General features: G+C 39.3%; 1 protein-coding gene across 5 annotated transcripts in view; it reads left to right on the forward strand.

Annotated features, from left to right (window-relative positions):
* Positions 1-13,508, forward strand: part of COP1 (COP1 E3 ubiquitin ligase) — a 124,754-nt gene that overhangs the window by 19,116 nt on the left and 92,130 nt on the right. For all 5 annotated transcript variants that reach the window (XM_059478676.1, XM_059478677.1, XM_059478679.1 and 2 more), the window contains exons 7-9: positions 4,943-5,002; positions 6,807-6,883; positions 11,839-11,896. In XM_059478676.1, coding sequence (XP_059334659.1) covers positions 4,943-5,002; positions 6,807-6,883; positions 11,839-11,896 — 195 coding nt within the window. The remainder of the gene's footprint in view (positions 1-4,942; positions 5,003-6,806; positions 6,884-11,838; positions 11,897-13,508) is intronic.

Here is a 13,508-nt window from a genome sequence, read left to right on the forward strand (position 1 = left end):
TGTCAAGCCTTATGTTCTGCATGTTCACACATGGATGAACTAATGAGTAAGCAAGAGGAGGTGGCAGAACCAGGAATCAGTCATGCTCTTTTGTTGTCATGTGGTCTTGATTACATTTCAGGACTCCTGGGAATTTATAGCTGGAGTAATCTGGTCCCTATCCACTGCACTTACCTGGTATTTAAATCTATTTGCATTTCTGAGTTACTGAATGAGAGATGTGAGCTCCAGAAGCCGTGATAAGAAGCCCAAGGATACAGGGAGTGTGTGAGCAGCAAACTAAAAATTGTCATAGTGGTATCAGTGTATACAGCTGGCTCTCCTTGCTGCACTGGAGAGGTCTTGCAAAGAAAGCACCTATTACTGATACATTAAACTCCAAGGCAATTAGTCTAGTTGTTTAGGCAGCTTTGTTCCCTTCCCCGGGTGTCCTTATCTCAGGAGGCTTTTCTGTCAGACCCTATCACTAAGCTTTCAGAACATATTTCCTCCATACTGTAGGATGTAAATGAGGGGGAGGAGTATAAAAGATACGAAATATACTTTATCAGCCTGGCATCTCCCTTCTCCTGCCTTTGGGAATTCTATGTGTTAAACAGCCTGGATGCTCTCAAGCCTTTCTGTTAGCTCTTCCCCAGTTGTGAGGAAACATTTATCATTTGGAGGAAGTATTGATCAGAGAAGAAATATTCTCAGCAGATAAATGTGTTATAGATGGACTGTCCACGTGTTTAAGAGGCTTGAATGCCATATTTCACTAGTGAAACTTGTGGAGGCTCAGGTGTTCTTGTCTTCATACTAATAAAAGTCTTGCACCTGCTTCTAGTTGTGCAAGGAAATTGTAACAGAGAGGTATTTTGTCAAAATAAGTGATATTTGAAATTAGTTTCTAAGACTAAAATTTCTCTAAGGTCTGAAGATGACTTTAATGCCACAGTTGCCCTGTATGTTGTAAAAGGCTCTGCATCCAAACCAATAATGGAAAGAAAACCCAGAGACAGACAAGACTTCCAGAGAGAGAAACTGATCTTATTGTGCATTGTCATTGAGGTATTGTATTCTACAGACAGAAATTAATTTCACTGGGTACCTTTAGAAAAGTTTCAGCTGTTGATAGTGAAGTTTGCACTGTGGCTTGTTGATAAAGTACTTGGTGGAAGAACAGGAAGTAGGAAGATTCTGATTTGGATGGATGAAGCTACAGGACAGAATTAAAGGTTTATTTACAGTGACTGCCTGGTTTATCCTCCTTGGGTGGGCAGGTGATAATTTTTGTCTCATCCTGGTTGGTGCAATGGCTTTGTGTGTCTGGGAAAACGATGTTTTCTCTAATAATAGTCTGGTCTGTTTGTCTGGATCTATGGTATCTATGGATCTATGATAGATCTGTGGATCTATCTACTCCACAGAGAGTCTGGATCAGAGCCTGGAAGGTGTGTTACTGTACATAAAATGGCCTGTGAGCTTCCAAAAGGTGTGAATCCAGATGCTCTGTTTAAGCTGCTTATTAGAATAGTGTTGCTGATTTTGCAGTATTTCTGTAGAAAATAAATCCTGCTGTACTTTGCTTTATCAAGAAAAAGCCTTTTGTTTGGTTTTTTTTTTTTTTTGTTCTTTGCTGTTCTGTGCTTTTTCTAGGATTTCTAGGAAAGAGTTGGTCAAGGTCCTATGGCTCCTTCCCATGTGCATTTTCCTAGGCTGTCTTTGTGGCACTGGGAGGCTCTGCTGAGCTTTTAGTTTTTTGCAAACCCTTAGAACTGGCACCAGGAGATCCAGTCAGGAGTGCTTGCTGTCCATGCTGTACAAACACAAGGCAGGAAGTTGCTGCCTCCCAAGGGGCCCTTGCTCCAGGAAAAACAGGAAGCTCCAGGATGAAACCTTAATGCTGTACTCAGATAGTTTTGTTAGTAGATGGTTACCAAAAACAAAATGACCATGACCTGGTGAGGTCATGGTAAAGTGTAAGTTCTTGGTAGCTTCTTGAACATCCAAAATCCCTTTTCCAGGGTTATAAAAATGTTTTGAAGTTGTAGCTGTTCTTCTATATATATGCCCTGATGTGAAAAATGGGACCAGAATGTTACACACCTGCTTATTGTAGTTCATTCACTCAAATTGAAATTGAGGTTTAACCACTGAATTAAGGACCTTCTCCTTGTCCATATTGGCCTTTTAGTTTCTGGGAAAGCATCTGTGTCTGAAAAGAGAGTTTATAGTATGTGCTTCTCTCCAAGCATACATTTCAGTGTTTGTTGGAAGTGCTTTTGCTGACTCCATCCAAAGTCTTACAGGTGTGATTCTGCCCATCACTGGGACAGGACTTGGCTTGCTTTCTGTGCCCAACAGTGAAAATTAAATTAAGAGCTCTTAAATCTGAATAGACTGCAAGAACTATAATTCATTTAGTTTTCCTTACCTGTCCCTCAAAGGCTGGCAATTATAAATTGTAGTCTCATTTTTCAGAATTTAATTGTAATGAATGTGGATTGATTTAAGGTCTTTGATAGATTAAAACACTTCAACTAACATACCAAGAAACCAAAGGTTTCAGTGTAGACATGAATTCATTTTATGCTGATGGCATGAGAAGACTCCTCCTAAAACAAGCAGGAACACTCCTTTTTGGAGTTGCTGCTGTTGGGTATGTTTATGTTAGGTTGTAACTAGAAGGAAGAATTGATAAATAAAAGTACCAGATCTCATGCTCTTGGCTGTGTGCAATAGTTAATGAAAGCTGGCCAATAAAAAGTCTCTGCTATTGTTCCTATAAAAAATATCCTGTTTATGTCATGGCAACAACTGTCAATTATTTTTCAGAGGCCCAGTTTGGCTGTGAGCCAGTACATTGTAGAATAGCTGATTTCCTCACTGTAATTTTGGAACTTGTAAGTGGTATTGTAGCTTCTTTTTAAATGGGATTTATGAATGTGGGGGACTAATGGTATTTTCTAGAGCTGGGTTCAGGCAGGACCCATGCTGTGCAAGTGTCACTTAATCTTGGAGCTGTAGCACCACCTGCTATTCTTGCTGTAGGTTTCGAGAGTGAAAATGGAATTATCTGTTATGGTGTAGTGATTTGTAAATTATCTGTGGCAGTCTAGTTCTAGACCATTAAACTTGTGCTGTCTGTGCCTCAAATTAAATGTAAACTGAAACTTTCAGAGTACAGAGATTAGGATACGTTTCTAATGTCATCTTATTCAAAGAAGCAGCCATGTTGGAAATAGGTGTGGATCCATCAGTCATTTCTTCTGTTTTCAGAGACAAAAGCTTTTGTTAGTGTTTAAAAGGTAAATTAAAATGGTGGATTATTTAATGCAGAACACACAGATGTTTGGAATGCCTCACTATGAGAGTGGTTTAAATTGTGTTTTTTGTTTAAGCAAAAACTTCTGCCTCTTAAAGGATCAAACTTGAGCACTGGAGTGAATAATTCTTTGGGAGTAGCTTGCCAGATATTCTTTGGAATATATCATACTGAGAGTAATATGTCTCACCAAACTAGTAACTTTGGATTTGGGCAATTTAATATTCTGTTGTAAAGCTGAAAGTACAAAAATTTATATTTTTGGAGAATGTGTTGTGCTTAAACTTTCAATGGACTTAACAGTAAATACTGTAAATTCAGTAAATGCTTCCGGTCATGGGTCACCTTGCTGGCTGTCTCTAAATTTTTACTGGAAGCTGTGGAGAGTCAGGTGGATTTCCAGTTCTTTGTGTATTTATTACATTTATGTGTCTCACTGAACCAGACTTGCAGGGGAGCTGTGTTTTGTCAGGAGCTCTCACCTAGAGGAGAATGTGTGTGTGTTTGGGCCCTGCAAGGCTGGGTTTAGGCTCTATGGGTGTTTGGGTAGGATATAGCTGCTGAATAATCAGGTAAGGAGATGATGTCCTTGCTTAGGTGTAAACAGTTGTCAAGTCTGTGGCTTCAGTTGCTTGAGGTGAGTGAAACCAGCTTGCTGAGTGACTAAAAACCTGGAAGATATTATGTGTGGCACAGAGAAGGGAAAGGAAATGTTGGCTGGTGAGAGGGGAAGTCTCCTTCTGACCTTTTCAGGTGTAGCCCTCAAATTGACTGCAGTTTGTGGTGTAATCCAAGGTAAGTATCACACCTTTGGAAGGAGTGGTGCCTTGATACCATGTGGTGCTTGCTCTGTGCCAGGAGCAAATCTTGCTCTGGTGGTCAAAACAGGTTTTTTCCAATACAGAAACTTAATGACAAAGTTTAAATTGGCAAGAGACAGGTTAACAGCTGGGATGAGAATTAGTCTTGATACCTTTTAGCAAAACATTTTGTGTTTAGTTGAAGGGTGAAATGATCATTGTCTTTCACTGTGTTTTTTTCTAATTGTGACTGGACAAGTGGGAATGGTTTAAAAGTGGAAGAGTGAGTTTAGATATTAGGGAAAAATTCTTCCCTGTGAGGGTGGGCAGGCCCTGGCACAGGGTGCCCAGAGAAGCTGTGGCTGCCCCTGGATCCTGGAAGTGTTCAGGACCAGGGTTGAAGGGCTTGGAGCAACCTGGTCTAATGGAAAGTGTCCCTGCCTGGAGCAGAGGATGGAATGAGATAATCTTTAAGGTCACATCTAACCCACACCACATTGTGATTCTATACTCAGTGTTTGCAAACCAGTTACACCTTACCTGAGACATGTTAGAAGAGCATTACAGTATGACTTTGAATTATGTGGATCTCTGTGATTGACATCAAAATACCTCCTGCTCTTGTTTCACATTGTTTCAAAGTAACAGCTTTGTCCTGAATGTGGTTTGTGTGCACACTTATGTTAATATGTACATTTGAACTTCCTGCCTGGTGATTTTTGAATTGTGTGGCACACCAGTGAAGATAGTTCAGGTTCCTCTCTGGAAAGATTGTAATTTATCTTGGTGGTGCAGTGCAGATTGATTTAGACTTCTCCCATTCTCTTTTCCACAGCAATTGGAGCAGATCCAGAAGGAGCTAAGTGTTCTGGAAGAAGATATTAAACGTGTAGAGGTGAGGTACCCAGACATTGTTCTGACTCTGGCAATTTTTCATTTTCATCAAGCTGTCTGCCTTGCTGTGAGGCTGCCGGCTTAAATTTATGGCATTTAAGTCAGTAATGGGAAAATGAACAGATGATGCTCTTTCTTTAATTTGTTCATTTAGTTGATGTGTGCAGGCTGATGTTAGGTAGCTCTTATATAATCATGTCTTTGTGTTGCTAGTAAGTATTTTAGAGTAGTTGCTAGAAATCAGCAGCTGGTATATTGATCAGAATTTAAGATTTTTGTATGTTGCTGGCTGTTTGCACAGACTGTTTAAACCTTAGCAGCATCTAAGTCTTAAAATGGAGAGGTGTTGGAGATTCAGAAGAGGTTGTTATGCAGAGACTGGAACAAAACCAGCTCCTGCTGCATGTCAGAATTATTCCTGCTACCTCCTGGTAGAGTTCTCTTAATTCTGTACTAATGGCAATCTCTTGACATTTTTGCTAAGTATTATTTTCCAAGAATTTGTAACCCCATTAGTGCAATCCTTCTGTCTTCAGTGACTCTAGGTTCCTCTTGGTCCTTTCCTATAATCATTCTGATGTTTAATCTTGCAGTAGGAAGCTGATGTTTCAGGAATACATCAGACTGCCACCTCTCCAAATATCATTCCCTTAAAGCTTCTTGGGAATCAGTTTGTAGGTCTGCTTTGGTCAGCATGTGTTCCCAACTACCTCCCAAAAAGCCTTTTAGATTTCTTAATGCAATTAATATGTATGCTGATGAATTAGCAAAATAGAAATACGACTGACAACTGCAAGAATTCCCATTTATCTGATAGCTATTTGGATTTTTTTCAGACTTCTTTTCCTAAACGTTTCTCAGCTTTGGTGAAATAAATATACCTTAGTATGTTTTCTTCTCACTGGTAAAATAAGTCTTGAGATCTAGGAGAAACTATTCCCAAAAGCTGTGAGATCTCTCAAAGAGCATCCAGCTACCTGTTTCTGTGCTCTTTAATCAGGCATTTCAGTGGGCTGTATTCCTGGGGTGTGATGCTGACCTTGGCTCTGACCTCTAAAGCCTGGGATCTCTCTTGTCACAAATATCCTTCTTTCTACCTACCAACTAATAGGCACCTAGTGGGAGTTTGAAAGCACAAGTAATAATTGTCCTGAGAACACTTTGCCCCTCAACTAATGAGCTGATGCATCCTTCATAGCTTCCATTTCCCAAACAGATGAAAGCCAGTCTCATACTGGGTACACAGCAGTGACTTAGGCTGGGAGGGACAAAGCCAAGTTTATGTGCAAAGTTTATCTCTTGTGCAGTGGTCCCACAGAGGACTGACATCTACTTTTAAGTCTGTGGCACCACCTTTGCCCTGTTGCCTTGTGACTGTTCTTGCCATGACCCATATCCAGCTTTACTTTCCAGTTCTGAAGGCTGTTAGATAAGTTTGCACATATCTCAAAAATGCAGTTACAGCTTGCTTGTTCTGCCAGATTTAAGGGAGATGCTGCGTTAGAGGCAGTTGGATGATAACCAAATCTCTGTTGGGTTTTTTGGAGTGTAAGCTCCAAAACTGCCACTCTTGAAACACAGAACACCACAGCTATAGGATTTTTGAAACCTGTTTCAAATGGTAACTGAAAAAAATGGAAGAAAATCAATTAATTTCTCAGGTATAGGTTAAGATTTTTAGGTAAGAGTTAATTAAATGTAGACACAGTTGGTTACCTGCATGGAAAAGCAGCAGTAATCTGTGAACACATGCATTAGACATACATGTTTTGTCAGCTCTGATGTAACATGGCTTTCTGTTTCAGGAGATGAGTGGCCTGTACTCCCCAGTCAGTGAGGACAGCACAGTGCCACAGTTTGAGGCTCCCTCACCTTCACACAGGTATGGAGCTTGCAACTCAACTTGGATTTTAAACTGTACATGTTTCACTCTACTTACTAGTGCTTTCCAAGCAGTGCCAAAACACAAGCAAACTGGTTTTTGAGTGCTGCACAGTATTTTCCTGTTGTGCTTGTAATTGCCGTAAACTTTATGTGAACAAAGAAGTAAAGAAAAAGTCATCTGAGCCTGCATTTGGATGAGAAATCTGCTCTGATTCAGATGCCATGGAAAACTGATGGCTTTAAATGTCATGTGAATTAGTAAACTTGAGTCATAAGCCTTTGCTATGGAATAAAATATTTCTGTTATTTATATGCTACCTTTTCTGAACATTGTGCTGTTCTGCTTGGCACATGAAAGGTCTTAATTTTGGATGATATTGGAGTGCTCTGGCTTCCCTAATCAGCATGGATAGCTAAAGGTATGGGCTCAGATCAGAATTTGAAATGTACAGCCTATTGATTCTGTTTATCTGCTGTCTGGTTTGATTTAATGAAATGCCTTTCTAATAACATAATTTCATGTGTATTTTTGTCTGGAATATTGCACAGTCTGGTTTCTTGATGATAATAATGCAGATGCTTCTTGTATCCAAGTTGTAAGTGCCAGAGTTTGAAGTGCTCTACTTTACAGGCATGTCTTTTGCTCTAATTTCAACAGGGCCAGTTATGTTATTAAGTGATCATCTCTGCTATCTCTTAGAAGTAGAGTTCTCTGAACTGTCATTTTCTGTTATGAAATTGTACTGGTAGATTTTTTTTTTTTGCAGTTAGCAGCTCTAAACCTAATAGCCCAGAAGTAAAAAATGATCAGATTTCTTCCCTTACAGAGACTTAGATACAGTGCTGTTGTGAGGAACCCAGCAATATTGGCTGGAATTTCCTACCAAGATGCTATTTCTAGACATGAGACCAATATCTCTCATATTTCTATGTAGTTCTGGCTGCCCTGAGGGAAAGGACAGGAATATGGTCACAATGGATGGGAACAGCATTTCTAATTCAGTTCTTCACTGCTTCTTCAATTCTTTTTGGGTACAAATTTGTTTCTTGATATCGGGTATTGCTGTTTTGCCAAGAAGCAGCTTTGTGAAACTGATGAGATTCTTGTCAGGTTCCACTGCTTTTCTGGTTATTGGCTATTAAATAGATTGGTTTTACTCCATAGTACAGATGCTTGGGGTAAACTTGAGCACTGGTTGGGCAACATCAATTTGTTAGATGTTGGATGCCTCCAGGCCTAGAAACCTTTCTCTTTTAACAGGAGATTCTACTTATGTGTAGAAATGTATCTCTGTTACTTGAGCTGAGCTAACAAAGAAGCCCCCAAAGAACTTTTTTATCTGTTGAAAGCTGGAATAGCATTTTAAGCCCAGGAATTTCAGTAAAAGAGTGGAGGGGAGAACAGTCTGCAGTGAGAAATACACTGGTTTCTGTCTACTGAGAATTCCTTAACATTCCTTTATGCCTATTAATTTCATGTCCTAGGGGTCAATCAATCTCAGTTCTTGCATGTGAAGATGTAAGATAATATCAAAAAGAATTGTAGTGATCTGTGGATGAATGTGCTTCACCTGGGGTCTGCTGGCAGGGGGCAGTGGGATGGAGCCATGATGGGTGCAGAGACCATGGGCTCTTTATTCCTGCCTGTCTGGGTCCGTCTTGGCTGTGTCTTGAATTTTGGGGTTTTCCCCTGGTACAACATGCCAGGGGTGTGATATAATAGGATATTTAGGTATTTTCTAAGGAATGTGGGATTGCCTTTTTCTCTCTGCTTTAGAAAACCCCTTATATTTTTCTTGGTGACATTCCTGTGTGAGAAGTAGCCTTGAGTGGTAGAAGAGAAATCAGTGTGTGGAAGAGTTATCTGACCAGGCATCAGTTGTTCCCAGAAGCTACTCCTGTAACCTCTATCCCTGCCCCATTTTGACAGTTTTATATAATTCAAGTAATTGCATTGGTGTGAATTACCATACATTAGATTCCAGGAAGGTCTACCACTTGAAACTAATTTTATTTTCAACATTAAGTGAAAGTTTTGAAGAATATTTCAACAACATTCCTCCTTGGCAAGAATGCTGCAGAGCAGCTAATGTGAAATATACTGATTTTTTTTTTCTCTTAACTGAAATATTTAATCTCCAGAGTGCATTTTAGAGATGCCATGAACCACTAAGAGTGAAATATAAATATAGTTTGGGATGGATTCACTTCCATGTTAAAATGATATTGAACTTGCAGAGACTCTTTATAGCTTATCAGTGAATTAAAACGGTGTATTTAAATTGAAATATAACTTCACATACTTAACACACTGCTAATGAAATATAATTGTATAACACTTTAGTAATGTTCCTTATAAATAGTACAAGGTTATCACAGACTAGTGCTGAGAGGAAGAAAACTTCTTTAGCCTTTGTATTTAAAGTTCAAGAAAATAGAGTTCTTTGGAATTCAGTTTTATCTGGTCTCTGGTGACTTGCCCTTATTCATCTGCTTCCTTTAAATCACACGCTTGCTTCATTAACTTTCTGTTTCTTTTCATTGTTTGTAGCTTTTTTCTTCCCCATTTGTAACATCTTCAAAATGTGAAATTACTTTGCCTTCCCCCAGCTTCCTTCAGAAGCTCTTCAGCAAAAACCCCAGCACGGTTATGATGTTCAGTACATCCTTGGCTGCAAGAAACACGTGTTTTCTCTTGTGCCTACACAGGGTGTGATGAAACATTAAATTGGGTAATAGCACACTGCTTGTTTACAGTGTTGCCTATTGCTTGGTTTGTATACTAATAGAGAACAAGAGGGGAAGAATAAGGGAAGAGAACAAATAGTTCTGTGTATGGCTTTTCTGAACAGGCATGTGTGTTATTTCTGCTCCCAGTAAATGGTGCAAACAGAAGATAGGAATAAGCAGCTACTCTGTGATGCTATCCAGGACTAAAAGCAATAACAAGCTATCACTAATAGGAGTCTGAAGGATAATTCTGATCTAGAAATGAGTTGCTTGGTAACTCTGGTTCAGTTATTGAAATCCTGATCCTCCTTCCCCTCCATTTATTCTAATTACCTCCTCCCATCCCTGTAATGGGATTTATAGTCTGTGGGTTGCCTTTGTTGCTGTTGTTGTTGTTCTGGGTTTTTAAATGTCATTTGAGTGTAGCTGAATTTTCAAACTGAACCTAATGGTACATCTTTTAAAAAAACTTGGAGGGTGCTGTAATTCTCTGATTACTTGCTTCCCCTTTATTGAAGGGAGAAACATTCAAGTACATATGAGTTAACTCAGCTATGGGCACAGCACAGAAATGTCTTTGAATTTTTACTCTGGTTAGGGAGATGACGTCTACTCTCTTGAAGGCTTTACATCACCAGCCAAGCTGCAACAAAACAAGACCAGGCACTCTAAGTCTCAGTGTTTTGCTGTTAATTGCCGCTGTACCTGTCTCAGAGTGGAGTACTTTTTCATTGCTTTCTAGCTGAATGTGTTATTCCTGCAGTTCTGGCAGGATCTGCTGTCCCTGTTTCATTATGTCATGCAGCCACATTCTAATTTAAAGTTCATTGTCCTCAGCCATGCCTGAAATGGCTCTGCTGTTTTTTCCCTTACAATAGCTTGTGCAAATAATGATTTTTATCCCTCAGATTTTCTTTGTTTGCAGCTTTTGTCATGCCTGGAACAGAAGTCCAATCAGTCTCATTTGCCAAGTTAATTTTTTAAGTCTCATCAGTGGTTACGTCTCATCTTCTGTTTCCACTTCCAGGGGAGCTTGAAAACATTCATAGAAATATTTAAACATTGGTACCATTGGTTCATTCTTCCAGACTTACAGGTGCCCTGCCAGCAGTTCAGCCAAACCAGTTTGTTTCTGACCAAGATTCTCAGGTTTGTGCAGGAGTTTTGTCAGCTGCTACATAAGCAGGAATTGGTAAAATTATCTTTGACAAAACTAAGACCTACAGCAGTGTTCTAGAAGCTTTTTAAAGAAACCTTCAGCTTTTCCAGGCAGTGCTTAAAATCTAAGGTTATCTCCTAAGAAAGACTGAGAATATTGAGAACAATGATTCCAGCTACTTTCTTCTCTGTCCAAGTCAAATGACATAGAGAAGCAAAGCAGTTAAAAAGATTTTTTAGAAATTAATAATGGTGATTTTCATAATGTATTCTGCATAATCAATAAAATTGTTATTTTATGTTAATCTTTACCTGTCCTGGAGGTGTATGAAATTTGAGTGATAAGTGTGCTTTTATCTGGCTCTGGTGTCTTACTGTGAGAGCTGAATTTTTTGCCTGTATGTCCAAGAGCACTGAACCACCTGTTTTCTGCTTGGATCAGGAGGTGTTTTTGCAGTTTTGAAAATTAAATTCCATTGAGTTTGCATGTCTATGCTGTGTTTTGAAAACAGTGATTTAAAAGGTATGTTGTGTCATTATAGATACTATAATATGGTGTAGTGTTTTCTACTAATAGTAATCCTGGCTGTCAGTATTTTTATAGGTTATTTCTGTATTTCCTTAATTGTCTGTTTAGAGTAGTGTCTATCTTACATTGATTTCTCTAGCTTTTCCCTTTCCAGTGTTGATTCAAATGCCAGACACTTCTCTTTTTTCTTTCTTTCTTTAAGGAATTGAAAACCAGTGGTACCATGTTATTTTCAGAATGTCTTGTGCTGCATATTTCATATGAAAGATATGCATTTGCATTCTAATTAGAAATTATTTGACTGCACTACACATAATTGTGTGTGACAGCATTCTGCTCTAGGAAAATTCTGTATTTTTTTAAAAAAATCACTGCTAACCCTCCAAACAAAATAAAACCTTGTGTTCCCTGTCTGTAAAATGGATTTCAAAGGCAAGTATGCTGCAGAATGTCAAGGAGGGAATAGCAAACAGGTTAAAAATGATAAAGGATGGCTGTGCAGTGATTTAAGCAGACTATTTCTTTTATTTTTGCAGTAGTATTATTGACTCCACCGAGTATAGCCAGCCTCCAGGCTTCAGTGGCAGTTCTCAGGTAAGATAATATATAAACGTCTGCATGGGGGGAAGGGGAGGGTGGATGGGGAGGTTGGGCAGGGTTGAGGTGCATCTTCATCCATCTCCTGAGTACTGGTCAGCTGGAGCCTTGACAATGCTTTTAACTGGTTGTATGGGCAGCTGCAGCTGTAGGAATGATTGTGCCCACTTGTGAGAGACCTGGTGTAATGTGTTTAGACATCTGACTTTTTTCTTAAAGCTGACTCTTCCATGGAACAGGGGATATAGTTTGTTCTTCATATCCCATGTGGGCAGCACTGGGGAAGGGACACAAATCCCCAACCTTTTGCCTTGGCTTAAATAGCTGCAGATCAAACTTAACTTTGAAAGCAAAAACAATAAGAATCTCCAGGCACAGTTATGTCATTTGTCCTCATCAGGGCCTTTTACAAACCAATATAGATTCATATAGAGGGTAAAAAGTTGCATATAGAATGGAGCTGTTTGGCAGGCAGCCTCCAAACTGTCTGATCTGTAGGGCCTCCCAAATTCCAAGCAGCACTTCTGTAGTCTTGCATCTTGGAGGGATTCAGCTGGGCTGGGGAGGCGACATTCATACTCAGATCACAGTTCCAAAAAGGTTTTACAGCTTTCATTTGGGCAGATGGACTGCTGGGCACATCCCAGCTGTGCCTTGGCTGCTCTCTGGTGGTGGTGGTGGTGACCATCCCTGGCACACACCAGCATGAAACTGGTAAATTAACAGGTTGAAGTGCTGTTGTATCTTATTTGATGTAAAGAAAAAAACACCTGGGCACATATATGTTTAAATACAGCTGTGTAACTAATTGATAATTAGAAAATTCCATCTATTTGTCTGTGGGAATATGCTTGTTGTTCCTGCTACTCTGGTCTTTGGAGGTTTTTGCTTGCATAGAGTTGTAGTTCTACCCCATTTCAGAGGGCAGGTGTAATGTAGATTGGAGTTTTTATGTTCAGGACTCAGATGTGCTACAGTGTATTTGCTCTCCAGTGACATTACTTGTCTCAGTACTTCCTATTTCAAAGCCAAAATTAATAGCATAGCTACCCTGCTGGTGAGCTCACAAAACAAACAACTCAGACTTTCTAGTCATTCTGTATGACAGCCTTATTTGTGTGAGAATAATCTTTTTTGTCCTCAAATGTGATTTCTTGTCCTCAAGAGTGCAAGATCTGTACTCTCAAGTACAAATTTTCAAATTAAACTTTAAAATATGTTTGGATGGGGAGTTCAAAGAGAACTCTTGAAGTTAAACACTTCTGTTCAAAGGTAGTCTAATTTTAGCAAGACTTTAGCATAAAAAGAGTTTTAAGAATATAAATTAAATTGTGGGGTTTTTCCTTAATTGTCAGCCATGGCAAAAATAACATATTGGGCACTGCTGGCAGTAAGAGTTATCTAGGATGGACTGCACAGCCTTCCTTTCTCACTACTATAATTACATTGCCCACAAACATGTTGTTAGGGAAGAATTTATATACCACAAAGCTCTAGGACAGCTCTTTTCCAGAGGATGAGCTTCACAAGTAAATAGTGGACAAGTCACTTAGGCCCTGGGGAATTCTGTGGGTAGTATTTAATGGCAGAACCTTTTTTCTGCTAGAAA

The sequence above is a fragment of the Ammospiza nelsoni genome, chromosome 9 (genome assembly GCF_027579445.1).
Source record: "Ammospiza nelsoni isolate bAmmNel1 chromosome 9, bAmmNel1.pri, whole genome shotgun sequence".
NCBI lineage: Eukaryota > Metazoa > Chordata > Aves > Passeriformes > Passerellidae > Ammospiza > Ammospiza nelsoni.